Source organism: Bactrocera dorsalis, chromosome 4, assembly GCF_023373825.1.
Source record: "Bactrocera dorsalis isolate Fly_Bdor chromosome 4, ASM2337382v1, whole genome shotgun sequence".
NCBI classification, from domain to species: Eukaryota; Metazoa; Arthropoda; class Insecta; order Diptera; family Tephritidae; genus Bactrocera; species Bactrocera dorsalis.
The window spans coordinates 7,374,841-7,399,981 of record NC_064306.1 but is presented as its reverse complement, the minus strand read 5'-3'; the positions used below and the strand labels follow the sequence as shown (position 1 = coordinate 7,399,981).

Below are 25,141 nucleotides of genomic sequence, written 5' to 3'. Positions count from 1 at the left end.
GGCAGCTATACATCGATTCCAGCGCGTTGCTTCGTAACATTTCTGGAACGCTTTGACTGGGACGACCGCGAATGGGTTCCTTTGACCACCGATTTTGTTTTAGGAAACAAAAAAAGTCACAGGGTGACACGTTGGGCGAATAAGGCGGCTGTTGCAACACGGCGATCCCTTTAAAGGCCAAATACTGGGACACGCTGAGGGCGGTGTGGCACGGCGCGTTGTCGTGATTAAGGATCCAGTTAAGAGCGATGTCTTGGCGCACCCTTTTGACTTGCTTTCACAATCTTTTGAGTACTTGGCAATAGTAGACTTGATTCACAGTTTCCCCGGTGGAACGAATTCTTTGTGGACGATTCCACGGCTATCAAAAAGGCAATAATCATCATTTTCACCTTAGACTTGCTCATGCGAGCTTTTTTCGTGCGGGGGACGCGCGGAGACAACCATTGTGAGCTTTGGCGGTTTCCGGGTCGTATTGAAAAAACCACCTCTCATCGCCTGTAATAACTCGATCAAGCAGCGTGGGATCGTTTTCCACTTGTTTCATGTTATCTGTCAATAAAGAAGCTCCTTTCTTTGTTCAATTTTATGCATCTCTGCTTCACTTTTAGCATTATACAAAACCCAAGCGATTACTTTACGCTGCACTGTGTGCTCAGCCTTGCTGTCTAATGAAATTATTGTCCCCGAAAGTGCAAAAGTTTGTATGCACTTGTCCACATATGCAGACACGTGCGGGTGTATGTGTAAAACGCCATAAAACTAATGTAAAATCAAAGGAATTTCACTGCTCGTTTATTTTTAATTAACGTTAAAAGCATTCCCCAAATTCCCACGATGACCGTTTTAACCGAAATAATGGTCATAAAACCACATAAGCCAAAGTGTTTGAGATAGGAGAAGGTAGATGACATCTTCTCCCACAGTACGGTGTAAATTGCCAACTTAAAAGTATAAAAGGCTCGTTTATTTGGTGACATGTTTTACGAATAAGCTCAGATTCGTGGTGTTGAAGCTTACCTCTAATAGGTGGCCGTAATGGCACGTCTCTGCCGACAATGCGTAACTAAGTGTCGTCGAAACGAGAGATTACGGGCTTTTCGAGCTACTTTCAGCAAATATTGTAGTGAATACTGAGCTCCATTTTAGAAGCGGAATTAATTCCGATAAATTCGATATTACCGGTCCGATAGTATATCGATAACTATCTACTTATTATATGATTTATTGCACTCAAACTGCTCATATCGGACCAAATTCAGATAAATTCGATATTGGCGGTCCGATAATTTATCGATAAATTTCGATATATTTTCTATTATTGCGCTTTATTGCTCGTTTGTCGGAACCGCCGCTATCGGATCAAATTCAGATAAATTCGATATTGGCGGTCCGATAATTTATCGATAAATTTCGATATATTTTCTATTATTGCGATTTATTGCTCGTTTGTCGGAACCGCCGATATCAGACCACTATAGGATATAGCATACAAAAGAATCTATCAAACTTAACTCCCTGTATGGAACATTTTTTTATTTGACAAGCTAACTTGACGAACTTTTTCACAGATTATTGATTTATCGATAAATTTCGATAATATTTTTCTATTAGTACGATTTATTGCGATCAAGCTGCTCATTTGTCAGAAATGCTGATATTGGACCTCCCATTTTTTCGTAAGAATTACAATATTTTTCAGATAATATTTTAATTTCGATTATGTTTCTGATTTTTTTTTTTACTATAAATAATATTTTTTAGCATAGATTTTTGTTAAAATGTTTAATTTGTCGCTTCTTTTCACAAAAGTTTATTAAAATAGCAATTGTAGAACAGCTCTTTAGAAAAAAAAAACAAAAATCCTTTTGCCTTCTCTAACATTTGTTCGCTGGGTAACGTTATCAGCCAACCAAACTTGAATATGCTACAACTTTCGACTACCTAATTGTTTTTAATGTCCGTATTAGAAGTAATTACCAACTCTTAACTCTTAAACACAGACACGTTTCGAGTTAAAAACCACAAAATTATTAATAATTAATTAGTGAGGTGCATTAAAAGATCTAACTGTGCGTGTGCACGTTTGCTTACTTTGCTCTCAATGCCAATTGTCTGTCGCTGGGACAGACAAACTTATTTCCGCTGGTGTTGTTGTGGCTTTGAAAATCCATTTCCTGCACTGTAAATAAGCAACGGCGACGGCAGTGTAAATAACTGACAGCCTGCTTGTGGTGTGTTGGCGGCGCTGAGAAATAGTGCTTTTGGCTATTGTGTTTGTCGTTTGTTAGCAATACTGTTAAATGTTGTCAGTTAAAACCTCGCCTTCAATGTGCTTCTTGTTTTCCTTGTTGTTTTTGTTGTGTACAACACGGCGTATGCTGGGTGCTGTATATTTCACTTTTTGTTATTGTAATATTTCGAAGAAACTTTATTATGGTATTTGCTGTTGTGTGGCATGCTAACGTTGGCGTTGTTGTTGTTGCTTTTGTGCCTGTTTCGCCTTGAAAATACACACAATACTTCGATATTCACAAGTGGTTGTCTCGCTAGCAACATGCACCACACACAGCCACACTGGTGCTCACATATACAGTTGTGTATATTGCATACTTTTCGGCGCAGCTACAGCTGGTGCATGCCAATAGCATATAACTACATGCAAATTGCACAAATTAATGCGTATTTAGCACATAATAAAAATAATAATTTGCATTTGAATATTCACACTTTCTAATTTTTATTTATTTTAACAAATTTTCCTTAATTTACATGCTGTTTGCTTGCTTTCACACCGTATTTTAATTAAAATATGCACAAACAATGTTTTTTGTAGCCACTTATAGCAGCACCTATTCTTTGCCACTTTTGCCGAATTGGCTTTGTTTCACTTTTTCACAGTTTTCCGTGCTTTGGCGCCTGCGATACGCCCTCTTCAGTCGACGGCAATGTACTGAGTGCTTAACCAAACAATCGGCGTCTGGAGTGCTGCTAGTCTGAGCCGCCGACGATACACTCGCCTGTTGCACAGTCGAACGCACTTGAACGCAACAAAAAGAAAAAATAAACAACCAAAAACAACAACGAAACGAGGCATATAAAAAGCAACAACAAAACAAGGCATATCAAACGCAACAACAAGAACACGAAATATTCGCTGTAATATAACACTAACGCCTCAGTGCCGAAAACCCCACTACGTTGGCAAATGTATTGTATGTGTATGTATATGAAAGCGTGCAAGTATGTGCTAGTGTGCGTGCGTTATCAACCCCACAAGCTAAATCCGCCATGCATACACACACACACACACGTTTGTGTACACTTGCATGCCTGTTCGGCCGTGAGGGCACAGCACGTTCGTGTCTGCAACGAAAATGGCTAACAGGAGGCAGAGATAACAGAAAAAAACGATAAGGCGTGTTCACTGTCTAATGAACAGAATATCTGTATGTAAATTTCCATATATACGAATGCATTAAAAATAAATGAATAAAAAAATTAATAATAAAATATTTTTAAAAATAGAAATATACATATGTATGTATTTGTACAAAATTAATTGATAATATTAAAAAAAAATAATAAAAAAATATAAATTATAAAATATATTATAATAAATTAAATTAAAATATATCAACTATATGTAAAACAAATCAAAATTAAACTAAATAAATTATAAACTTTTTTGTATAAAATTAAGGGAAAATATTAAAAAAATATAAAATATATTTAATAGTAATATTGCAAAAAGTATTAACAAATCAAAATAATTTCTTGAAAATATGTTAGCTTGAAAAAAATATACATACATATATAAAATAAAGACAAAAGCGAATATATTGAAGTAAATATAATAATTATTTATTTCATAAGCATAATCAAAAATATATTTAGCACAATTTACAACAACAAAAATAATAACAATATAATAAAAATAATGTAAAATTGAAACAAAATGGTAAAGACGACGGTTTAAAATTTATTAATACCAAAATTGGTATTAAAAAATTAAAATCTATTTTTATTAATCCGAAATGTTGAGATTAAAAATTGAAAATAGCTAAATTAATATCAAAATAATATTATAATAATTTTATAATTTAAATAATATAATAATTTTTCTTAATAAATTAATATAAACTTAAGGGGGTATATTCACTTGTGAATTCAAAACAAAAACGATTCCATAGATATTTGTCGAAAAAATACAATTTTTTTATAACGATTTCGATTGCTTAAGCCATTCTTTTGCATAAAAAATACTTTTCTTTTTCGTAAGCCGTCATTTTTGTTTAAATCAAAACTCTGACTGGTCCTTCGATCATTATACATATGTATATGTATGTACATACATATGCATACTCAACCATTGTAATAACGTTTTTTGTGTGTTTGGATTTTAGAAAATTATGAGCTAAATTATCGTTCTCACCGCCAGTCTTCTTCTTTCGGAAGTTCCCCTGAAGATAGGCTACAGAATCAAGAGTATCCGAAACTTATCAAAATTAATCACACATTATTAAAGTGTATTAAGTTTTATAAATATGCTTCCTTTTATTTATTTATTAAAAAAATCTTCCTTCAGTTTTATATACACATATATGTAAATCTACTTATTCATGTCAGCCGATTTAGATTAAATTAAAATTACAGTTGGAACCCTGTGAATACCCCCATTGTTTGTGTAGTAAGTCTTAAAGTACAGTAATACGGCTTAACGTCCTTGTCATGTCATGTACCTGTTTCACACAGTTGACCGCCACGCGTTTGAACTCTGTGAATACCCCCTACGGTGCAAGTTTTCCTAAAAGCGGACAATTTAATCATTTCAAGGCATACCGTGTCCACGCTTAGCTTGTTAAAGGCGCCTTAGCACTTTGTAAATGCTTCGACGGTTGATTACTCAGCTGCATAGCGCGAAAGGGGTGTCTACAAAAACAAGCATATACTCGCTATACGAACACAAGGCAAACTCTGACAAATTTGATGGAGAGTTTGACGACCATCCAATGTAGAGGGTGGATTTTAAGAGCATACACGTTGTTATGCTTAAGTGTGTATGAGTATTTGTATGTGTATGTGCCATATGTATGTACAACAATAGCAATCATAAATGCTGCTATCGCTAACAATGAAAGCACTGCAACTAACCCCAAAATAAACGTTGCCAAAAGTCACCGTTAATTGTGGTTTAAATGAACTTGGCGCTCAACTTCGTGCACTTTTCGGCGATTTTACTAACAGTTTCCTAGTTCCTTGGGGAAATTTATTTATGACAAAATTTTGAGGGTGACAACGTAATCAGTTTTCGTGAGACCGTTTTTTGCTGGTTTTGTTTTGGACATACGAGTATTTATGCCGCTAAATTGAAAAAATAAATAGATATAGTTATAACATAAAAAATTAAAATAGAAAATATTTCTTAGACATTAGCTGTAAAAAATCATAAAAAATATAAGAAAAAAGTTGAATATTCTGCAAATAATTTTATTTTATTAAAAAAAAAAATTAGAGAAGAGTGTAGTTTAGTATTCAGTTTTGTGTCATATGTATCTATATTCTTAAAATATTAACATTTTTAGAATTATCTTATCTCGAAAGAATTACACCTTAAAAAATTAATTAATTCTGAATGAAATGGTTTCTTTCCACAAATTCACATTTTTACAACACTTACACACACATACATACATATGTACATACATACATACACCGCCTGCATTTAGATAAAAAGAATATTTATTTAGCATAAATCATTGTGTTTCTGATTTATTAGTCCCATAAGCTCATCACTTTGTACTGGTATTTACTGTTGATTATCTTGCTAAAGCGCCTCGGCTACACACCAGCTGCGCCATTATTGTGTTCACTTCATTTTTATGTAAATATGTATGTTTGCATTTGTTGCTGTTGCACAATTTTTACATTATTCATATTTCACCACATGCATATGAGTGTCTATTACAGCCGTTAGACAGCCAATTTATGAGGACGCGTTAGCACGACAAAGGTTCTCCTACGAGACAACAGCCAACAAAACCAAACATTAACAGCTTTGCAGGCATTTTCTACACTGAGAAATTAGAATATAACAATCTAAAAGGGAATATACTTCTCAATGTCATTAAACCTATTAAACATTAATAGTAATTCCTAACTGCTCTAGGTACCATAGATTAACACTTACCGATCCAAACAAGGTTAGATCGCCGGAAAAACAGCCCTTGGCCGGATAATATGCGGGTCAATTCCGGTGCGTAGAACCGGCTGTCGTGGGAATTGTGCTCTAGGTACAGTTATGTTGTGAGCTTTCAAAAGCTTAAAAGTTTTTACTGCTGAGAATATGATCCTGAAAGCTCAAAAATGTCCCTTAAAGATAAAGGAAGAAAACTTCCGCTGCGTCCTTCTGCTCCCCTAGCTCAAGGTGTCGCTATGCAGTTGTGAGCTTTCAAAAGCTTACAAGTTTTTACTGCTGAGAATACGATCCCAAAAGCTCAAAAATATCCCTTAAAGATAAAGGAAGAAAACTTCAGCTACATCCTTCTTCTCTCCTACGACTACATAAGAAATATTCCTGAAGTAATTTCGAGGAATAATAATCAGGGTCTGTTCCGGATACTTAGACACGATTCAAATTATTTCAAAAACCCAAAACCAAACAAAATTTGCATTACTATAGAGGAATGGAGATTATGATCGAACGATTTATCAAAATTTTAAGTTTTCGTAAAATGACGGTATCTCAAAAAACTCGTTTTTGTGAAAAATTCATTTTAGTTAAAAACAGATTAAAAATCGAAATTATTATCAGAAACCTTACTCCTTTGATCATGACAACTACATCTAAGAAGGTCTTGAAGAAATTCCCCGTTGTTCGGTTCAGCCCTATCGAAAAAAATTTTCTACAAAAAAGTGTTAACTTTAGATAGCAGATTACACTAAATTATATCTCTGAAACTATATGTCGGAGCAAATCAAATCCAATTTTCGTAGAATATTTTTAAATATGCATAAGTATATTCGATATTCGATGGAAAAGAAAATTCGCTTTTTTGAAAATCGCAAGTGAATATAACCCCTTAACATAAGTACAATAAAACCACATACTTTTTTTTAAACTTATTTATTATATTGTATTTTTGTCGTATGCAAATGCTCAATTTAAATTTTTTAATGTTAAATATTTCGTATTGTTAATTTTTTTGTTCATACAATTTTTGCTAAAGCCATTAATGGCGCACAACGGTCTGTTTCGAAATCTTGTTTTAAACCCGTTTTTTACACAAATGTCTTTTCATTTTCACTTCAATGAATGTTTTAAGCTTATCATAATGGATTTTTATTAAATTTATATCTTTATAATATTTAATGCTTGTTGTTATTTTCCATTTGCATTTTGGCCGATTACTTTACTTAACGCTTAGTATTACTTTAATTTAATTTAGTTTTTATTAATTAAAATTTTTTATCACGCAACTAATGCTAGAATACAACTGCAACGCGACTACATATAACTGTAATTTTTATTTACTCCTTTCTTTTTTCTCCACACTACTTGCTTTTCTATACTACTTTCTATTTGTCCTTGCTCCGCTATATTTTGGTACACGAAAATAAATTTCATTTACATTAAAATAAATGCACACAATACACACTCATATATTCTTAGACATACCTATACATATGTGTAATTTGATGTGAAATTAATTGAATTTCATTATGAGACGTACTTTTCCTATATTTTTTGTACACGCACACATACAAATTAGGACTAGCTGCTTATGACTTAATTAGCATAAGGCTACATAACTGCTGAAATTCTGCTGTTATTGCGATAAACTTAAACCACATTGTAAAATTTATAGTAAAACAGCATTCACATAAAAAAAAATTAACTAATTCATCAACGGCACCACCTTGAACTTTTTTGTCGGCAGTCATTTGCGCTGATGATGTCTTATATTATTTTTTTTTGTTATAATTCAATTCATAACGATGATTGCTCATCTTATCTTAATAAGGAATTTAGCTAAACACAACATTAGTGGGCATATAGTCAATTTGTATAGAATATTGTATTGTTAATGCAAGTAATGGGCGCCGCACCCACCGCTTTCAACGCTAACAACACAATGCCAAAATAATTCAGTCATTTCCACTACTCCTTTTATTTTTTACGCTTTCCATGCTCTTCCAAACGACACTACAACCACCGCCCACAAACTGCAGCCTGTTTTTACATCTACTTCGGTTCTACCTAATCCTTTGCTATCGGTTTCTTCACTTTTTTCACATGTTTCTTATGCAAACGCTTGTGGTAACTTTGCGCCAATGAGTTAACAATCGAGATTATGAAGTAGCAAACCATACAGATGACGAACGTCTCAAACACCTTTGACAATAAGTTACCAGACTCAGCCGCCGGTTGACGTTCGCGGTGCAAGTGCTTCTTCTGATTGTTAAGGAAGCCTTTAAACGGCTCCTGTAGTTTCTTACCCAATATGGGTAACTTGCCAAGCACATCAACAGCACGTTCAATAAGCGCCTCATTGAAAGCAATAATAACAAAAACTTTTTGTATGTGCATTTTGATAATGGCCTTGCCAATAAGCGTAGCACCGAAGAAAGTCCAGAATGGCACCAAAAAGTGACCGCATGTAATGCCGGCTAAGTCAAATAACGGATTGGGAATCTGCACAATAGTAAAAATAGAATTGATTATTACAACTTCAGGTATAAATTTTCGCTATTTTTTTAATCAACTCACACTTGCACATGCTAAAATGCCCAAAAAGCCAACACGTTCTACAACACGTTCCATAAATAATTTGCCCTTATCCATTAAACTTAAATTCTTTTGATTACGTTTGGCTTTCAACGCCTCGAATTCAGCTAACTCCTCGGCATCGTCGGGATCATAGCCAGAAAGGCGTGCTGCCTTTGCCATGAAATAAGGTGGCAGTTCTCCCAAAGCGGTGCCCGCACCCCAAAGGAAAGCTTCCATACGTACTTTACTCATAATCATCCAAAGATTTGGCACTTTCTTTGCATATGGCTCCTCCGGGCAGATAATACTAAATAATTACGTTTAAACAGATATTTATATACTATGTCATGCATTACTTACTCATCGGGATATGGGGGTCGCGGAAAATTTAACGAATTGCATTCATATGCAGCAAGCGTTACACTAGCTATATGTGGTCCCAGATACAACAAAAACGTATGCAGTCCCGTTCCCAGGCCCACCGAGGAGAGTACACCCAAACCGGTCCAGTAGATGAAAAACCAAGTATTGCGGCGTACCACATCCAAAACCAGCTGATGTGGACCCGGTAAATAATAAATAAAACTAAATATAGTACCTAAAACTAGGAGTGCCGCAAGCAAACCACGTTGTTGTAGTAAACTTTAATAAAAATTAAAAACAAATTAATATTTGTGCCACATCTAATAATTGTGCATGCTTACCGCTTGCCCGAAGTCTGCGCTAGCGTCACTAACTCGAGGCCACAATACCTCACAGTCTGAACTGGTCGACGCCATAGCACTAGCGTCTCACGTTCCGCGCGTTCTTTCTCCTTTTGCAGTTTGGTTTGTGATTTTTTACGCATAAGTGCGGGTGCCGACACGGATGACGTGATGCTACCACTAGGCGTAGAGGCGCTGTTACTGGACCAAGGTACACCGCCATTCGACTTTCTATTGGCAGTTAATTGGTTGCCTGAGGCATTTGCTTTTTGTTTTACACTGTCTGCATTTTGTGTTTGATGTTGTTGTTGCTTACGATTTCGGCTAGTAGGCGAATTCTTTTTCAAATGTTGTGACATTTAAAATACCGTTGTTCGGAGGATGCAAGTGTTGGAAAATTGTTTAAGTATCTTAGGTGATTACTTTAGCTTAGACAATAAAGAGCGGCAATAACTAATTCATAGAGAAATAGCATGCATCAAGAGTGATTTGTTGTTGTTGTAGCGTTTATGTTGAGTTAATAGAACGAGCTGCGAGAAAGAAAGAAATTTAAATGAATGTTTTTATGCAGATAACATATCACGCAGTCATTCCGTAATAGGTAGAAATAAGAAGTGACTGGGAAGATATTAGATTAACTAAAAATTACATTGGCCCTCAAGCATTGTGAATTTTAATTTTCGTCACTGATAAGGCAGATGATAATAATATGTCTTATCGTTAAATGCGATCTACCTTTACACTTTTATTTGTTTGTCATGACTTAGCAACTGTTTTAAACAGGAACAGTTATTCAAATTTAAATAATTGATTATTTTATGACAAAAGTATAAAATGTTAAAGCATGCTGGTTATTGAACTTTGGGTAAAATACATTACGTGGTTGTGTATGAATGTGTGTGTACACATTGACAAGCTCATATAAATCAATAATATTTGAAACATATTATTAATAAACAGTTTGTGTACACAGCTGCATAAGCATACAAGCAATGTATTTCTGGACATTTAAACACCTGGCAAACTTGTTAAATTTGGGTGCTGTGAACTATTTTTATTTGTACATTTTTACAAAAAAAAACTAGGCGCCTTACATTTCGAAAAAATAGTTAAAGAAGATATAAATACTCAACGATTTAGCACAATACCTTTCCGACTATGTATTCTTATTAATTTTTAAACTAGTAAGCACAAAACTTGAGTATCACTCAAATAGGGAAAAATTATAACCAAATGGTGCCAAGTACCAAATAAACAAAGCAAATAAAAAAATTAACATGCGAACCGGCCCACCAATGAAATTAAACCACATACTATACTACGGTGAGAAGTGGGGCAGTTTACATACACATACATATTAATATATCTAAATATGTATTAAAAAGCATTTTTGAAATAAAACATACTAGCTTATTTTTGTGTGAGCACCACATGTATGTACATACATATAGCGAAAATAAATTCACACAAACGCCAATTTTATGACAAACGTTCAATACAGTTTTGCTATCTTACAAAAGATTTAGCAATATTTACATTTGCCAATGGTTTGGTTGTTCTAAATCATTAGCTATTCCATATCATAAAGAATAACATGGTTAAAAAGCATAATCTGCATTAGTGCATATGACTGCATAAGACCGACACAGGTACAAAAGCACTTTAAAATAAGCACAGGCTAGCAAATTAACTCAAACTGCACGGTCACGGTATTTTAAGGGCTGCAAATACTAAATGTATATAAATACACATACATACGCGTATTTTACCTGCTTCGTGTTTTGGAGCGTCACTTGGCAACTTATGGCTTAACTAATTCACGAAAAGTAGTAAATTAATATTGTAAATTAAACAAACGAAAATAATATAAAAAAAATATATATATACTAGAAGCCTATTTTCGATAACTTACAAATGAGTGCAGAGCTACGGCCGACTGTGCTACCATATACTAAGGGAAAATCAATTTTACACCCTCACTGCCCTTTTTCTGTTTGACAAGACTGCATTGGTGATCACAAAATGTACACGATTGCAACTAAACCTAGTGTAAGGTCTCAATAAAAAAACGACTATACAACCTTGAATAAACAGTCACGTATTAAAAAAATTTTTTGAAACATTTTGCAAATTAACACTGGTGTAGCACATGATATGGTATTTACCTTTTGGGTTTCTCGCGCTTCCGTCTGTTCGAAATAGTTTTTTCTTTGTTTGTGTAATTCCGCAAACGTTCTTCAGGTATTTTAAGCGAATTTCAAACATAAATTCGTTGAATTTACTATGCAATTATATCTAATTTACATTTGTTCACTTTTCTTACTCTTTTAACCCGTGATTAAGGATTTAAAGAACAATCCACAACTTAAAGCAAAATTATTCAATTGAAGAAACGATTAAACTGCCATCACCAATATTATACTCCGAATAAAAATATTTCGAATGTCAGTCAGCAAAAATTTGAGAAAAGAAAAATACTGACAGAAACTCCTTTCGGACTCAGGCAAACAGCTGATATGAACAATAGAGTTGCCATTACCAAAGAAATTGCTACAGTGTTGCCATAGTAGCTAGTGCAATGTGTCTCCCCAATAGCAATACAATTTTTGCTAACAATCGAAATAATAAAAAAATATCGGTAAAATATTTTAGTATTTTTGAGACGACAGCTCCTGAGATTTGAATTGACTATTAAAGCAAAAGATATTAGCTCAACAACCTCGTTGTTTGGATTGTATTGCTTTATCAATATATTTTTGAATATTTCTATTAAAAAGAAACTTAATACCACTGCAAGGCAACTATCGGTTAAAGTTTTTGCGACTGAGTTGAAACCGTTCAACCCTTCCTATCGATTAATTTAAAACTGTATATATTTTCGCGTTAATCGCTTTTCAATATATTGTAGTTTCGAATCGGCTTAAGAATTTTTACCTAATTTAGTAAGTAACTCATAAATCCATCTAAGGATATCAGTATATAACCATTAGGCCCATAAAAAAAAGATTTGATTTTAATATTACAGGAATACCGCAAGCACGATTTTCATTTATTTTGTTATTCAAAAATTAAAAATAATTCATTTATACACGTTTTGTCCTAAATGGTGATGAACAAGTCCATCATCAAAGGAAGAAAATAGTATAGGTTTTTGTAATATCGCATTGCAAAAATAATCATTATAAAAGGAAAATGTATAATGTCAAAAAAATTTATAACTGTAAGAACTAAAAATTTCTGAAAGTACCAAACCCAGGGGTAGTACCGTAAAAATAAAAGATGAATTGGAATATAATAGTTATAACTAATATTTATAGCTACACAAATTATTGCATATACATAATATATAGCCATTGTATATATTTTTAAATATATATAATATTATATTTAATAAATTTATCAATTTTTTTTGCTGATATTCACTAATTTCTCCTTCCCTTTTCGCCAAGATATTATTACTCAAACAATTTTTTTTCAATCAGCACAAAGTATTTAATTATTTTTTTGTATTATTCAATTTTCATCTTTGTAATTTTCTTCGCAATACAGCAACCCGTTTTCAAACGCCGCAATACACGCCTTCCCCCAAAATGTGAATGCTACTTAGTTTTTGCCATATACGTTTTCATCAGAATAGGCAATGTACAGGAAATAATCTTCTTCGTGATGTTCCTAAAATTAATATTCAATTTTAAAACCATTTATACATACAAAACACTTGTTTATATTTACCTGATATAGAGATCCCATAGTAGCCGATGTTGGAGGAATTACATTGTTAACGAAGAAGAACAATGCATCTTCTGGGCGCAAATGTATACGCTTGCGAATTAAGAAGTAGAATTGACCAACTGTTAGGTCAGATGGAACCAAATACTTTTTCTTGTCTAAATCACCAATGCGTGCCTTAGGCGCCTTCTCCACAATGACCTGTAAAAGTTGAGAATAAAATTAAATTGTGCCTAAATTTGTGGCTAATATTTGAAAGTTTTAACTTTAATCTAAAATGTATATTTCTCACACTCAAAAGTACATACAAGCACTGAATAGTTTTTTATCAACAGTAGTGACTGTGAACTCAACAAGCACTAAATGAATACTGAACTATGACCTTGTAACATGAGTGTTCAAGTAGCCATAAGGCAAAAGAAGAAAATAACATGCTTAGATATAAGAACAGGTATACCGAACTGATGAAGGGATATGTAAATCACACTCGCACTTTCCTTGAAGAATACCTGATTTAACATTAGGGGTTTGCGTAGGTAACAGAGCGGTCATAATCTTTACAAAGGACTGTTTTCAAATTCTACAAGGCAGATTGAACCAAAGTTGATTGTACTATCTTATTCCGTGCACATATTGCTAAAATTGATGTGTTTGACCTTTTTCTCTACTACTATAAGCAACGCCAGCAAAACTTGGTACTTAGAAATACGCATATATTTATTGGTTCATTGTCGAAATACCTTTGTGCCCGTAAACTCAAATATTGGCCACTCAAATAAATTCCAAGAACATTATCTATTTGTAGTTTTAAAAAGTAGCAGGGATTGTAATTCTTGTCAAACAATGTGACTTAATTTTGAAGTCCATTGAACAAGAGAAAACTGGTTATACCACAGAAAACATATGCAGCAAGGGAACTTTGGAAATATAAATTTAAAAACACATGTGCGGGCATAGATAAATTGCGGGTTCCTTGTGAAATTCATATATGTAATTTAATCACAACATGACTAACTACGAAAGATATTTGCTGCAATTTTCGCAATTTAGTTGATACTTCTTTTTGTAAAGTACGTATAGTACGAAATTCGGAAAATGTAACAGGTTAAAAAAATTTGCAAAGAAATAAATATAAAAGAAAATGTGAAAATATTTATGTATATAAACACATGTGAACAAGTCAAGCCATAAACACACGTATACCAAATAGGTAAATCTATATGCGCAGTAATAAGGCCGAATAGAATATATACAATACAAAACAAAAATCGACAGTTTAGTATATATACACACATGTATACTTTTATATATTCTCTCTAAAATGAGTAAACAATTAAACCTTTTTCACTCTTTGCAAGGCAGAATTATGTTTAATGTTTTGTGCGCATTGGCGTTTTCGCTTTTTTTCATTATAAGATACTTGTTTGACCACTTTGAATGCAAACAAAAAAGTTGATCAGCTGATAATTTAAGAATTCTAAATTTTAGTATAATGAAATGTTTTGCTGCCAATAACCTCTATACATTATCTTGTTGCCAATATTTTGTTTCGACATAGTGACCTTGACAAAACATTTGGAATCGCTTCAATTTGATTCTGATTTCTACTGCTGTATTATACTCCACAAACATTATCCCTATGTGAATCACTATAAGTTTTCTATACCGTTGGTAACACTGCTACCGAAAACAGCAATACGAAACGAAAAACAAAAACACATATACATTTGTATTATTGTTGAAAATGTATGCATATGCTACTCACTGCGTATACAAAGTTGTTGTATAAAATAATATACAAACAATATATACCTGTTTACAACTAAACGTTTATATATTATCATACATTTTTTAAGAATCTATTTTCTATGACGCAATTTTTACGAAATATTTTATTGCATTTTACCCCCCCCACCTAGCTATTTTCGTAACAAAGAAAACCCCATACTCCCTTCACAATCGCACGCATATATGTATGTATATTACTTTCTAAGTTTGTATGGAATCATTACCAACGAGTGTATTATAAAATTGCATACAAATGCAAGGAAAATTTTTCATTCTACTTACTGGTACACGGTCTGGGTACTTCCTACGTATTTTGTCTCCTTCAGCGCGTCTCTTCTCAAATGCATGGTCTTCCTTGTATTGAAACTTCATTTTTGTATTTTAATTATATTTCTTCTACAGCAGTTAAGTAAATTATATTTTCAAGTTCCAGACTTCACTAGATTTTCACAACTTCCTGCTCGTTCAAGATTATTTACGTTGATATTATGATTTGCTCTTTACTCGTTGAGTTTTCAATACAAAATGTCTTCTTCTGAAATCGACGAAGCTTAAAACGGAGTAGCGACATCTACAGTAATATTGTGACACAAATCTCTAGTGTTGCATGTCGTTCGTGAATATAAAATTATATGAGTAAAACATTCTATAAAAATATTATTGTTTGTTAAAAATTTGTTAAAAACATCATTTAATTAGAATTAAAGATGTATTTATTAATCAGTTCATAGCATAGCGCTGTTGAAAAATTTATTATTATGAAATGAACAAAAAGTGATCATATTTCGACACATCTCTTAAAAGCAACTCTTCTCACTCGATCAGTGCTGCCGTATAAATCATTCGTCATAGTAATCAGCTGTCATTTAACACAAATATTTATTTTCCTTGTGGTAATTTCCTCGTAGCAGATTTATTCATAAATCATTGTATTTAAGGAGTAATTTTAAATAAAAATGACGAGCCAATCCACAGGGATACAACAACTTCTAGCTGCCGAGAAGAAAGCAGCAGAAAAGGTTACCGAAGCTAGGAAACGTAAGTATATTTTCACCTAAAAGCATTGCTGTTGCCTCGCTGCCGACATAAGCGGATGTTCTTATTAAGCATTTGAGGTCATAATTAGAAAATATTTATAATTCGCTACACGACTAGGCAAGGCAAAGCGATTGAAGCAAGCGAAAGACGAGGCGGTTGAGGAGATTGAAAAATATCGTGCAGAGCGCGAACGTCTATTGAAGGAATATGAAGCGAAGGTGGGTTCCCTATAGGAAATGTGGGATTCAACACTAATGCACCCATTCTTTTACAGTACATGGGCTCACGAGAAGGAGTTGCTTTAAAAATTGACCTGGATACCCAGAATAAAATGGAAGAACTAAAAAAGGCGGTGGAGAATCGGAAGGATTTATTAATCGGTGATCTTTTAGATCTAGTTTACAACATCAAATCGGACGTCCATAGGAATTATTCCAAGAAATAAGAGCCATGAAATGGTTAACCCAATGATATTTTATGTTTGATGAAAATTTCAGTCGGAAGACACACGTTGTGCATGTGCGAATTTAATAGTAAACTTTATATGTAGTCCTATTGTTTTGAATTAAATACTCGAATGCTTTAATTTTAATAGTCAACGTCTAAAATAGTTTAAATTTGTTAAATTAAAAAACTAAAGTTAATTTTATTTTATTTAACAAATTATTAATTTTCAACTAGTCAATATACACAACTTTACCAAATTTTTCAATAAAGTACATATTTAATGCACGTAATAAAAAAATGTGTTTAATTTTTTTTATGATTGAATAATACAATCAAAATCACGAAAAAAACTACTTTATAAAACTTGTTTTAAATTTCAACGATCTGTCAGCACTGTTTTTACTCGTTGTCATTGACGAAATTTTTTGCAGCGTTTTGAAGGGATCCTAATATACGTGAAAGTTCACATCAGTTTTATTACAATTATCTCAAAAGAAATTGTAGAATCATTAGCAAATTGTTAATTAAGTATTGCAAATCAGGTTTGCAATTAAAATATTAATTTTCTCTACTAAAATATGGTAAGTTTACAGGTTTAAAGTTTGCAAAATTTTATTATAACTAGCGTCGGCAAAGAAAATGGCGTGGAATATGTAGCGAATTGATTTGCAACATGAATATTACGGATATTCAAAGATTAAACTAAAACAAATGTATAAACATTATAATGAATTTTAGTGAGTAACAAATAATATGGATATAGTAAAGCTCTTTGCATTTCATATGTACGGCGGGAATTTGTGTGTGTATACTAAAACTTTCAATAAGGCAGAAGGCATTACTACTAAAGAGGGCTATTCGCCGCCGTTCCAACGCGTATATACCGGGTAATAGGTGGGCTATTATCTACCCCTCACCTTTCATTAAAACAAAAAAATTAAATGTGGTTTTAACCTTGATGGGGTTTACGCAGTGCACGTTTGACTTAACGATTCGCTTGTGCACACATTTCGACACCATTTTCGCATTTGGAGTATATCCCTTTTTATTTATTTTTTGTTAAATTGTAGAAAATCAAAAAAATTCGTTTTAACTTATTTGTTTATTTTTTACAGGGTTCCAATGAACGAGAATCGCGGTCTTCAGAGTCACGTTCAGATGATCCACTAAATGACGGCATGGTGCCATCAAAAAAATCTCGCTCGGATTCGGGTAAGTGCACTATGTATATTATATTACATTTTATATAGATCAATTCTTATTTTATTTATTCAATCATAATAAATGGTAACAAAGTATACTTGAAAGATACAAACATACGTTTGTGTGTTCCGAAATTGTTACGAGGGTCTTGTATGTTACGGTTTGCTTGATTTTTTTACTACCGAAAAATATTGTCCAGTATGAATATGCTTGTGTTTATAGTATTATAATACATTATAATTTGTAAGCAGCGTAAAGCGTGTGGACTAAAACTAGTTAGGTAAAAAACGTAAAAACTAACATTAAAATAAGAACATAAATTGACCGAATTTTTCAAAGCTTTAACAAAAATTCGATCTGTTTCACAATAACATACTTACACATCCTCACAGACCATCAACTGTATTTTACTAAATAATCGGTTTTGTTTTTTCTGTTCTGCTTAAGTAATTGCAGACTTTAACGCTTGTGATGTTCTCAGGGTCAGGTGAGACTTGCTCTTCTGCTTGCCGTGTGAGCTAGCGCCTATTGAAAAAAAGTAAAAACACTGCAAGAGTTGAGAGAAAACACAATATATTTAATAAAACGCTTTAAAATCGTAAAAAGAAATTTGTCGACGATAATAATTAAGAAAAACTTATGTTATGTACAAAAAAAAGCTTAACTTTAAAGCGATATCATACATACATTTGGTTTTGAAAATGGTTGATACACTTTCAGAAAGGGCAACAATAACCTATAAAGCTGGTAAATGTCATAAACAAGTACTTTAACTCAAATTCAGTAAATGGGCATGTAATAATGCTACAACAGCGTAATACATGCAAAAATCGCCATTGTAGTACCAATTTTATGGTCATCGAGTAAGACTGACGGTGTTGTGGTTTGATTTGTGAGTGGCGTCACCACGTTTATAGCCAACGCTTGATGTACATATGTTTTTTTCGTAAAGTTGCTGATGTTTTCGAACTAATGACGCATATTGATTCTCTCTTCTTCTTCTCTTTTCTTTTTTTATTTCTTTTTGTAAGTATATTTTTTAGTTCAATTTCTCTGCTTCTGATTCCATATTGAACCGGTGCAGGTGTCATACGCCTACATACTGCAAAGCACAACTATTACATCGTTCTCCCGACTGCACTAATATCAACTTCTTAATTCGAACATCATTGAAACGCCGTTGCATAAATTTGTATATTTGGATTTTTTATGCAAATATTTAACTGGTATCCAAAAATATTTAGTTCCTCTTTTCTTTGACTAAATTTTCAAGAAAAAGATTAACCCATGTGATCCATTATAAGCAGAGAAAAACGACCAAGCTTTGACTGTGATCAACATTTTTATTCTTCGTATATAATATACAACTTTTCAATTAACTTTATAATAAGGAAGTTTGAAAAGCGAATAATATATTTGGTAACATAGTCAGCTTTTACAAACTTATAGTTACAAATTTTGTTAGTAAAGGTATATATTATGTTTATGTTTTGTTTTGTTTGGATAACTTCTGTTTTTGGAAATATTAATATAAACGTAAAAAACGTCTTTGGGAAGCATTTGCTAAGACATACTCAATTTAGAATTTTCTAGATACTTGCATGCTAATATACATTTTTAAATCTAATTGTTTTGTAAAATATTTTTTTCCTTGGAAAGTGCAAAAAAATTTTAAATTCTTCAGTTATTACAAACAAACTGCTTTTTCATATACATAAATAATTATATGATCGTTTATACATACTTACATAAATCGAGATGTTCTATTTTCTATACCCCTAACCAGTGCTTCTGGCAGATAAAAGCTATAAATTACCCATGTTCAAATGATTTGTTTTCACAATCGACAGAAATAAATAATAGTAAATAAATTACATTTATAGTACATGCGTAAAAAAATCATAAATATCCCGAAATTCCTTAATTTTTTTCACTGTTGCTCTCTTATTATCTTTTCAGCGGATTTTATTTCTTTTTTTATTTTTTTCTCTTTTATTAAACGTGCCCTTGAAGTGATTCAAAACCACACTCACCCACTTCTCACAGTGACAATGTATAAATGTGTCCAATAAAAACGTTTAAGCCAATTGCGTTAGCATCACCAAATGTTGGAGAGGGCAAGAGATTTTTGAGATGAAATAAGGTCGCTTCATTAATTCTATTCTATATTTCTGTACTAGTTAACTATATGGTACGCGGAAAGGGGATTTACATGTGATAAAACAGAAGTTCTATATTTTATAAATATGTAAATATACATATTTTTTTAAATTTATTTGACGAGTAACTGCTTTGCATCAAATTAATTGAATTTAAACATAAATATATTTAATTATAAGGTGTACACTATGACAATTTTTAATAAGTTCATAAAATTGGCAATTATTTTGTATTTTTTTTAACAGTTAAGTCCGTTGGTCCGTGTTATTTTTAAATTTTGACTTTGGCATACGCGCACTTCAATTTTCCAACCGTAATTAGCCCTATCACTAGTGCCATTCATTTATGCTTGTGTTATATTGTATGTATGTTTGTATGTATTTTTCATCAGCTTTTTGTGTCATTATGGGCATTTAATATACATACCTAGCCATAGCCGCATATCTAAGCCTAAGTTCAATTTAAGCATTAACCAGGGTATATTTGCGTAAATCCCCGTTCCGTGCATCTTTCTTATTACATGTTTCATATACAAAAAAGTCAATTTGTTCACGTATTTTGGATTTATACAGACTACTACGTATTTTATTTTAATTTTTTTAATGTTTGGGTGCTTTTTCTTTCATTCTTACATTTTGCAGCTTTTCTCAAAAATAAACCAAAAATATGACATACAAAGAATGAAATGTCTTAAGTCGCCAAATAAAAATTATTAACGCGTGCCACACATTGCGTATGAAAAGTATGCGTTAAACAAATGAAAAACTGCTACTACTAGCCTGATAATTGTAAGTTTTACAACTTTGCTGCGTACAACAACAAAACATAAAAAAAACATTAGTATGAATGCATGTGAATGAGAAAGAAATGTAGATAAACGACTTTACTCAAAAATAGAATATACAATAAGTAACCGATTAACAACACCTGTTGCCGTGAATTGCGGTGTCGTTGGCCAAACAAAAATAAACAAAAAAATCCAAAGTGGTTTTAACGCTTAAATAATAGCAACAACCAAACTCGATTGACTGTTATGAAAGTTGCAGCGAAAGTGAAACTTAAAACCGCACTCAACGTATGCACAACGCTCGATAAAGCTGATACGCGCACGCGCGCGTCCAGAGAAGATATGCGCTTAGAAAGCTTCAAAACGTGTTGTTTATTAATGTTTTTTCTTTTTGTCTTTATCTTTCTTGCAGGCGTCGAATTATCTTTTGTTTCCATTTCAAAAAATTAAATATAATGGTATGTGAGCCAACAAGTGAGTGTAATGCGCTACGTTATTGTGGGATCTAATAAGGGTTTGCATAAATTCAACCAAACAAAAGAACTAAACTTTAAATATGAATGGCTAAATAAGATACCAATAATGAAAATTAAGGAAGCCACTAATTAGTTATGAAAATGTTACAAAAATAATAATATTTAGTGATTAAAGATGCGGAAAAATTATAATACAATGTCAAAAAACCTTTTTTTGGTTTTCTCATGAATTTCTTGTTTACATGTTGATGATTTTTTGTGATTTACATTCTTTTCATAGTTAGTCAAACAAAAGGACCACTGACGTGTAATAAGCGAGCATTACGGTATGACACTCACTTATTGACACATATATTTATGAATAACAATGAACCACAGACTCTATACGATCGATCGAATGACTCTTGTGATTTTTTCAACCACAAAATAAGAAAAGTGTTCTTCGCGCTTTCACCCCTCAAAAACTCCTTTCAACACAGCTGGAACAACACATTGCTTGTTGCTCTATTTACCAACAAACGTTTTGTTGGGTAAATTAATTTGTGCGCTATTAATTAATATTCCTAATATTCTAGGCAAGTCCTCGGAACCGAAAATTCCATACATTTCGCAGCCAATTTATGATCTGAAACAGACAGGCGATGTGAAATTCGGTCCTGGTACACGTTCGGCACTACTTGGCTTATTGGGTGGTGCACTACCAAAACTCAGTTCCGATCAACATGATACGGTCAGTAAGGCTAAGAAATATGCCATGGAGCAAAGTATTAAAATGGTATTAATGAAACAAACATTGGCGCATCAGCAGCAAGTAAGTTTTTGTGTGATAAAATGACCATACACAGTTATTAATATTGACGCATTTTTTTTGCAGCAATTGGCATCACAACGTACACAGGTGCAGCGCCAGCAGGCACTCGCTCTCATGTGCAGGTGAGTGAAAATGTCAAAACTTATACAAATTATTTGGTAAAAACAAACCTTGATGTGAATCATGGTAAAAGCATATTTGCTTCGTGAACTGGTAATTTTAATGTTACAACAATCTGCTCGAGTTAATGAGTGTTTGTCACATTTAAATCGCCGCATGTGCCTACCATAAATAGCTGATAAGATCTGAGTTTTTTTTTTTTATTTATTCCTTTAAAATTATTAAATTTTTTTATCATTATTAAACATAAACATTCCTATTTTGCAGAGTGTATGTCGGCAGTATTTCATTTGAACTAAAAGAGGATACCATACGCGCGGCTTTTCTACCTTTTGGCCCAATAAAATCGATCAACATGTCTTGGGATCCCATCACTCAGAAGCACAAAGGTTTCGCTTTTGTTGAATATGAAATTCCTGAAGGTGCACAATTAGCATTGGAGCAAATGAATGGCGCATTAATGGGTGGCCGTAACATTAAGGTGGGCCGCCCTAGCAATATGCCACAAGCGCAGCAAGTGATTGATGAGATACAAGAGGAAGCAAAAAGTTTCAATCGCATTTATGTTGCCTCCATACATCCAGATTTATCCGAAGAGGATATCAAAAGTGTTTTTGAGGCATTTGGTCCAATTTTATATTGCAAATTGGCGCAAGGAACATCATTGCATACACACAAAGGTTATGGTTTCATCGAATATGCCAACAAACAGGCCATGGATGAAGCTATCGCCAGCATGAATTTGTTCGATTTGGGCGGCCAATTACTGAGGTATATTTTTCCTGTCTTGACACCCTTTAAATATAAAATATTTTATTGCATTTTTTTCTAACTTGCAGAGTGGGCCGTTCGATTACACCGCCAAATGCTTTGGTTTGCGCTTCCACGAATTCCACAATGCCCACAGCCGCTGCTGTGGCCGCCGCTGCCGCCACCGCTAAGATACAGGCACTTGATGCAGTTGCCAGCAACGCCGTGCTTGGCCTTTCTGCAACTACTCCCACACTGGGTATTTCTCCATTAGCTGCAGCAGCTAAGGTGGGCGCATTGCCAATTGCTGCTGCCGGTGCATTACATCCACCAGGTCTTGCCGTACCTGCTGCTACTGGCGGTGCCGCTGCATTCCTACCCGCTGGCGTCTTCCAAGCGCCAGCAGCCCTACCACCAAATCTATTGGGTGCCGCACCTGGTATACCAAATGTGACCACTGCTGCTGCACCAGTTGTTGTTACACAAACCGCTCTTCTAGCAACACCAACTATGGGCGCACCTTCAATGGCTGCAATTGGTAATCTTGGTGCTGGTACAGTACTGGGTGCTGAAGCCGCCCAACACGCAGCGGCTGTTGCAGCCGCGGCAGTAAGTGCAAATGCCGCAGCCGCCGTGGCCGCCGCGAATAATGTGACAGCGATGCATAACTTACAATCTGCTAATTCAGAGCAACTGAAAAAGGCGCACGAGAAGGCACAGCAGGAGGAATTGCAAAAAAAATTAATGGATGAGGGTGAAACGCAGACGCTACAGCAGCAGGAGAATATGTCGATTAAAGGCCAGAGCGCACGGCAGCTAGTTATGCAGAGGCTAATGCGACCACAAGAGTCACGTGTGATCATACTGCGAAACATGGTCGGTCCAGAGGATGTAGACGAAACACTGCAAGAGGAGATACAAGAAGAGTGCACAAAATTCGGCACTGTTAGCCGTGTGATAATTTTCAATGAAAAACAAACGGAGAACGAAGATGATGAAGAAGCTGAAATAATTGTTAAAATATTTGTCGAGTTTTCAAGCGCTATTGAAGCAATGCGTGGACGTGATGCTTTACACGGACGCTTCTTTGGTGGGCGCCGCGTTGTTGCCGAACTATATGATCAATCACTTTTTGATCATGGTGATCTATCGGGTTAAAAATATAATTTTCGACGAAATGAGAAAAAGTGTGCCCAATAATAGTGGTAAAAAATTAAAAGCATCATGCTGCAAATGTATATGGTACTGTACCAAATCCCCGTCATTGCTTTCATACTTAAAAAACGAGTGTTTTTTAAGGTTTTCCTTTTATGTGCACTAATTGTCTACAGCTGAAGTTTTCTTCGACATTACCATTTCTAGTTCCCCCTCCTTAAACCTTTGACCGTTGACGATGTAATGAATGTATTCGCGTGTAAAATGGCGTTAAATTAAGTAAAGAAGAAATATTTTAATTTCTGTAAAATTACTAATAAATATGTTAAGTATTTAAACAATAATGAATTATTTTTTAATATCTTGTATTGATATTTGTTATTGTTTATGGGACCAGTGTTCTAGTAGATGTCGTTTTAAGTCTGGTACATTTTTTCCCACAAACTTGCACTGATTACATTCCAGAGGAGAGGCATACAACTGTTGCACTATTTCCTTGTCAAGTCGTTGGATCCGGTCTCCTGCCTTTATGAGCGCATACACATCTATTTGCAATAATTTATTGTTGGAGAAAATCACAAAATATCAAAAATATGCTAAAAACCTTGATAATACAGGAACAATTTAGTGTTAAAACTAGCCCAGTGTTTCCTGGTTTTAAGACAGTCTGATACGAAATCTTTGGAAATTACATGTAAGTGTAATCTTTGCATGCTAGGCTGGGCATGAAATCCAATTTTAAAATCGTCTAAATGGCAACGCTTTGCCTCAATCACATTTTGTGCAAGCAGAAATAGTTCCTCTAGCAATGGTAGGTGGCTTTGATTTAGCTGTAAAATTTGTTTAAAAAAAGTGTTGGATCGAAAAAATACCAATTACAAATAGCTTACATGGAAAATATCCGGAATGTCGGCTTTTGGCAGTACAAGATAATGATGCTGTGACTTCGGATACTTGTCATTTATCACTACAGCATCCTCTGATGATATTATAAGATTCTTAGCATCTTTAATGGTATGTAAAAGGCCAGTAGCCCAGCTTTTACCAATCGAGTTCATCATATCAAGTTTTATGTTTGCATTTAGTTATTTAAATTTGTTTGCTTCGCTGACAGCTGTTTACCAATTAAGTAAATTCCCCTGCTAAGTTTTCCAAATTAAAAAAAAAATAATTTTTAAAAGATCTTTAATTCACTCAAAAACA

The 25,141-nt window shown here is 33.7% G+C and overlaps 6 protein-coding genes across 16 annotated transcripts in view; 2 read left to right on the top strand and 4 right to left on the bottom strand.

The window, feature by feature from the left end:
• The window catches only part of LOC105232158 (rabphilin-3A), a 25,538-nt gene extending 22,535 nt beyond the window's left edge, over positions 1 to 3,003 (bottom strand). Inside the window, exon 1 of the mRNA XM_011213774.4 lies at positions 2,095 to 3,003. Within this exon, the coding sequence (XP_011212076.2) occupies positions 2,095 to 2,174 (80 nt within the window). The 5' untranslated portion in view covers positions 2,175 to 3,003. The remainder of the gene's footprint in view (positions 1 to 2,094) is intronic.
• LOC105232162 (poly(U)-binding-splicing factor half pint) overlaps positions 1 to 24,301 on the top strand; it is a 25,854-nt gene extending 1,553 nt beyond the window's left edge. Inside the window, exons 1-7 of one of the 8 annotated variants that reach the window (XM_049454575.1) lie at positions 17,591 to 17,688; positions 18,127 to 19,822; positions 20,481 to 20,627; positions 21,678 to 21,913; positions 21,977 to 22,035; positions 22,301 to 22,804; positions 22,873 to 24,301. In XM_049454575.1, the coding sequence (XP_049310532.1) occupies positions 21,857 to 21,913; positions 21,977 to 22,035; positions 22,301 to 22,804; positions 22,873 to 23,941 (1,689 nt within the window). In that variant the 5' untranslated portion in view covers positions 17,591 to 17,688; positions 18,127 to 19,822; positions 20,481 to 20,627; positions 21,678 to 21,856 and the 3' untranslated portion in view covers positions 23,942 to 24,301. Of the gene's footprint in view, positions 1 to 16,891; positions 17,058 to 17,590; positions 17,689 to 18,126; positions 21,914 to 21,976; positions 22,036 to 22,300; positions 22,805 to 22,872 lie in introns of those variants that run through there. The other 7 variants (XM_011213780.4, XM_049454576.1, XM_049454573.1 and 4 more) reach the window with 7 other exon arrangements.
• On the bottom strand, positions 7,163 to 11,949 carry LOC105232159 (vacuole membrane protein 1). Of its 4 annotated transcripts, XM_029552782.2 has the most exons (7): positions 11,640 to 11,939; positions 11,387 to 11,555; positions 11,244 to 11,286; positions 9,475 to 10,004; positions 9,131 to 9,412; positions 8,771 to 9,077; positions 7,163 to 8,695 (listed from the first exon to the last, which is right to left on the bottom strand). In XM_029552782.2, exons 4-7 carry the CDS (start codon positions 9,831 to 9,833, stop codon positions 8,261 to 8,263), a joined length of 1,383 nt encoding a protein of 460 aa, XP_029408642.1. In that variant the 5' UTR covers positions 9,834 to 10,004; positions 11,244 to 11,286; positions 11,387 to 11,555; positions 11,640 to 11,939; the 3' UTR covers positions 7,163 to 8,260. The 4 variants fall into 4 exon arrangements, with proteins under 4 accessions (XP_029408642.1, XP_029408641.1, XP_011212077.1 ...); XM_029552781.2 differs by lacking the exon at positions 11,244 to 11,286; XM_011213775.3 differs by lacking the exons at positions 11,244 to 11,286; positions 11,387 to 11,555 and having other exon boundaries at positions 11,640 to 11,949.
• LOC105232160 (gamma-aminobutyric acid receptor-associated protein) lies at positions 12,481 to 15,523 on the bottom strand. The gene is made up of 3 exons (XM_011213778.4): positions 15,274 to 15,523; positions 13,207 to 13,404; positions 12,481 to 13,146 (listed from the first exon to the last, which is right to left on the bottom strand). The coding sequence occupies exons 1-3, from the start codon at positions 15,361 to 15,363 to the stop codon at positions 13,078 to 13,080; spliced, it is 357 nt and encodes a 118-aa protein (XP_011212080.1). The 5' UTR covers positions 15,364 to 15,523; the 3' UTR covers positions 12,481 to 13,077.
• LOC105232161 (V-type proton ATPase subunit G) lies at positions 15,822 to 16,621 on the top strand. Its single transcript, XM_011213779.4, has 3 exons — positions 15,822 to 16,029; positions 16,147 to 16,247; positions 16,304 to 16,621. Exons 1-3 carry the CDS (start codon positions 15,948 to 15,950, stop codon positions 16,472 to 16,474), a joined length of 354 nt encoding a protein of 117 aa, XP_011212081.1. The 5' UTR covers positions 15,822 to 15,947; the 3' UTR covers positions 16,475 to 16,621.
• Positions 24,214 to 25,141, bottom strand: LOC105232164 (aprataxin-like protein). Its single transcript, XM_011213789.4, has 3 exons — positions 24,829 to 25,141; positions 24,543 to 24,768; positions 24,214 to 24,483 (listed from the first exon to the last, which is right to left on the bottom strand). The coding sequence occupies exons 1-3, from the start codon at positions 24,997 to 24,999 to the stop codon at positions 24,317 to 24,319; spliced, it is 564 nt and encodes a 187-aa protein (XP_011212091.1). The 5' UTR covers positions 25,000 to 25,141; the 3' UTR covers positions 24,214 to 24,316.